Source organism: Anopheles bellator, chromosome 2, assembly GCF_943735745.2.
Source record: "Anopheles bellator chromosome 2, idAnoBellAS_SP24_06.2, whole genome shotgun sequence".
NCBI lineage: Eukaryota > Metazoa > Arthropoda > Insecta > Diptera > Culicidae > Anopheles > Anopheles bellator.
Window position 1 is genome coordinate 3859768 of NC_071286.1, and position 3918 is coordinate 3863685.

General features: G+C 47.9%; 1 protein-coding gene across 1 annotated transcript in view; it reads right to left on the bottom strand.

Annotated features, from left to right (window-relative positions):
• Window positions 1–369: 369 nt before the first annotated feature.
• The window catches only part of LOC131212007 (uncharacterized), a 5096-nt gene continuing 1547 nt past the window's right edge, over window positions 370–3918 (bottom strand). Inside the window, exons 2-3 of the mRNA XM_058205720.1 lie at window positions 3619–3744; window positions 370–960 (exon numbers count right to left, since the gene is read on the bottom strand). Of these exons, the coding sequence (XP_058061703.1) occupies window positions 370–960; window positions 3619–3744 (717 nt within the window). The remainder of the gene's footprint in view (window positions 961–3618; window positions 3745–3918) is intronic.

The window sequence follows — 3918 nt, forward strand, 5'->3', positions numbered from 1 at the left end:
AGCGTACAGTGAAGCGATTGTTTCCGTGTTTTTTTATTCGGAGTAAGAGCAAAGTAAGTTTAACCTATGATCCTTTTTCACTATCGCATTGTATTTCTCTGTCATATGTGTGGCTCTTAGCGAAAGGGGCTCGATAATCAAAAAGGGTAACTTTTTCGCTTCTGATTCGCTCTCTGCCTTACTCAGGTTAGATTAGGTATGTCTTCTCCCGGTTGCGTAGGGCCACCTCCTTGCTGTTTACCACCTCTTTTGGGGGCGCACTGCAACTACCAGAGCTTGCCTGGTCAAATGTTTGCCGTAATGCGTTTGTTTGCGTTCGTCAGAGAGTATCGGGGAGTTCAGATTCGGATAGAATTCACGCTGGCCATTTTAGTTTGCGTACCGATTTTTGTACATACCGTAGACAAACCGTTGCTGGCGATAGTCGTTATCGTTAGTGGCCCGATCGTTCGTCGTCTCCAGCGCTGTGGCCGGTTGTCCGCCGCTTGGATTGGTCGGTATCATGTAGCTGTCGTTGTTCGGTAACCCGTCACCATCTCCAAGCTGGACTCCATCGCTGCCGGAATCGTTCGTCAGCGGCTGATCCTGCTGATCCTTCGGTTTACGATCGTCCGATGGCACGCTTTCAAACATTCGGCTCAGTTGCTGCGGTTGGGTCTGGGTTGGGTTTCCGTGTACCTTCTGGTCCGCCGGTGGATCGTTGACAGAGCGGACGCGCTGTGGTTTCCCGGGGAAGGTTCCATCATCGAGCGTAAGGTGACCACCGTTGCGCAGCAAACTGTCCATCATCTCTTCGATCTCGTCCTCCAGGATTGGATTGCTCTCTGGATCGGGTGCCACGTGCTGGTTGTACCGTTTGCGATCGTAGTACGAGTAGTCATACGGTGGGTACTCGGGCCCATCGTAAAAGTTGCTGCTCCGTTTGCCGATCTCCCGCAGCAAGGCCTTGTTCAGCTCGACCTGCGGGAAGAAACCGAGGAGCTCAGTTATAATGAAAGAAAAATATTCTGACGCTGATGGGAACCTGTTTGGGCGTTAATAATCAGAGCATTCAGACAGCACAGAAAATACACAAATCCTGCCGTTGGTCATACGAATAAAATGTGCCGTTAATTGATTCACGGCGGATGTCGAACGGCTTCCGGTGACCGAAGTGTTCGATGTTTTCCGAGTTCATTACGCTCACCCGCCCATCGTCGAATAATTTACATTTTAGTTTACCCCATTTTGTGTGCCCCTTCGTCTTTCTTTGTCGTTTGGGCTCCCGACTGTTTCGTGTTTGCCAATTTTTATACACGGCACAATATCCTGTCACCTGTCGCGTGTTCCGTGGAAAGCCGGGTTCGCTTGGATTCAGATCGCGGAAGGAAATGGAGAACGAGAAAAACCATTTCCGGACAGTATCATCATTAGCAGCGCTTGATTGAGTCACCCCGGAGATGGTGAAGTTATTTTACTCAATCGATTTGTTTCATACTTTATGTTCGGTTGGCTTTTTACACCTCTTTCATTAATTTGGCGATTCATGATGCACGATGAATGAAGCGTGGATTTTGGTTGGGAAACGTGAACCCAGAACCATAACAGGTTGCTCTTCTCGTAATGTTTATGTTATCAGCCTGCCGACCATTACATCGTTTGCAGGTGGAGGCGCCCGGTTTAATTAGTGGCCCAACTGAGTCTGTGATGAGAGATGATTTTCTACACTAATTAATCACAAGCGATTATCATCCATCACCGGGACAGTCGTCGCGTTGTAATTTAGCACACAATCAGGTCATGATTGTTTAATTTGCAAACTCCGTTTCCCATTCCGGGGCAATTTGGAATTTTGGATTTTGCTTAAAGCCTACGCCAAAATCTACACCACGTCTAAAAATGAGTGGGCCCCACAATCGGTCCAACATTGAACGAAATCTGAACGCACCCGGTTCTCCGGAAACGGTGCCCAGCCAATGGCACATTTTGCCAACTGCCAGCTGGCTGTAAAAGTGTGTCCCTTGTCACGGAATGTGTGTTGCCCGGTAATGGCGGGTTTGGCACGTAAATTGGAATCATTACATTTTGATGGGATGATGGCCAGTATTGGAGAGGAGACGAACGGAATGGCCAGCCCCGGGCCCCGCGGCAGGTAGCTGGGCTTTTCGCTTCATGCAAAGGAATAAGGCGACAGTTTCTTCCTCAAGGCGAAAGAACAGAACCGAAAAGGCCAAGACAACATGCGGCCGAATATTGTTCCCCAAGGAGCGCCGAGGCTGGCCCTAATCGGGTGATAAAAACGAAACGATGTTTTCATCTGCGGAGGTAACATGGCGAAACGGTTCTTGACGGGCGTCGATGGTGTTTTTTTAAGTGGTCCAATCATTGAACGTGTGTCGGCATGTATTTAACGAACAATCTGTTGTGAGTTTAGAAAACTTTAATTCAACAAAATGGTATTAGAGGTGTTTTGCTTTTAAGGACAGCCGTAGTAAATTTCTGTAACAAACGGGATGCAAGATCAGTTTCAGAGATCATTTTGTTAGACAATCCAAAACAAATTCTTTCATCACGCATTGTATATTTTGTCTACATGTGTTCTTTTTTTTATCTTTTGTGAATAAAACATATAAAAATGTACGTGCTATTCCTTGGGTTAGAACGGCCATTGCCAGCATTTTCTTCCATCAAATGCATAATGAACTGCATCCCTGTGCCAGCACCATCCACCGCGAAACATTCATTAAAACACAACGGATGACAACGGTCGTAAAGTAATGCTCGCTTAGTGGCCCGGTTCATGAACACTATTAAGCGTGGTACGTACGGCACCGAATGCTCTACTGCCGGAGGTGGTCATTCTGTGGTTGAAACGTCGTTTCTGTCGTGGTACAACCATAAACACTCACATTCCCTGCGGGGCCGTGTCACGTACCGAGGGCGATTTTGCTCGGGAAACATATTCTTGGCCCAGTGTTCTCTTGAACCTCGAACGTGAGCGATGTCATAATCCAGCGCGAAACAGGATCCGCGCCCACGTGGCGATGATCCGAACATTGTGCTACGGTTTTTTGCCCAGGGCTGCGAGGGTTAATCCGTTTAGCGGCATTTACAGACGATTCTACAGAAGGTTAGGTTACCGAGAATTAAACCAAACACACTTGAACCAGGAGCATTTAATTTTATGCTCTTGCCGGACAGTCAAATGGAACAAAAATGAACTCGTCCATAATTGGGCATCATGCAGTGTCCGTGATGGGAACAAAATGGTACACCTTTAGCGTTGTCTGAAGGTCGGTCCAAACAAACCACAAGTGGGTAGCGGGAGTACGTGTCAATAGGCTTTTCAGCTCACCGCAGCACCCATTTCGGTCTGCGAAGCGCCAACCTACGTCAAAACGACCGGTTCGGAAAGAAGGTACATTCCAAGCATCACGTACGAGATATAATGCGCAAGCATTATGACGGGGTACTCGACGAAAATCCCTCCAAATGTCGGACGTCTTACTTCGCTGTTGCCCCGAAACATAGATTCTACTTCCAATGCGCTGATGGTGACCAGAATTGACTGACCGGATTGCGATGGTTGAGCCGCATTCGGACCGGGATGATGGGCTTTAATGTATCCTGTTTGCTTACCTGTCGGGTGTTTTCACGCATTTGTCTTCGTGCCATTTCCAGAATGATTCGCTGGCGCAGCACATCGAGCGGGTTCACGATCGAGAGCGATGGTTTCGTCCTTTTCAGCGGCAGGTAGCTGTTATCCTGTGTGTTGAAAAGAAGAGAAAACCACGAGTTATCAGGACCTGTGGTCTAGGAGACTCAATTAGAGGAGGCTTTCGAAATTATTCTTCGTGTAACGAACACAGCCAGCAGGGGTCGCTACACGTGCCAATACGTCAGCGGCAAGAAAATGTTGAAACTTTCTGCACCGCAATA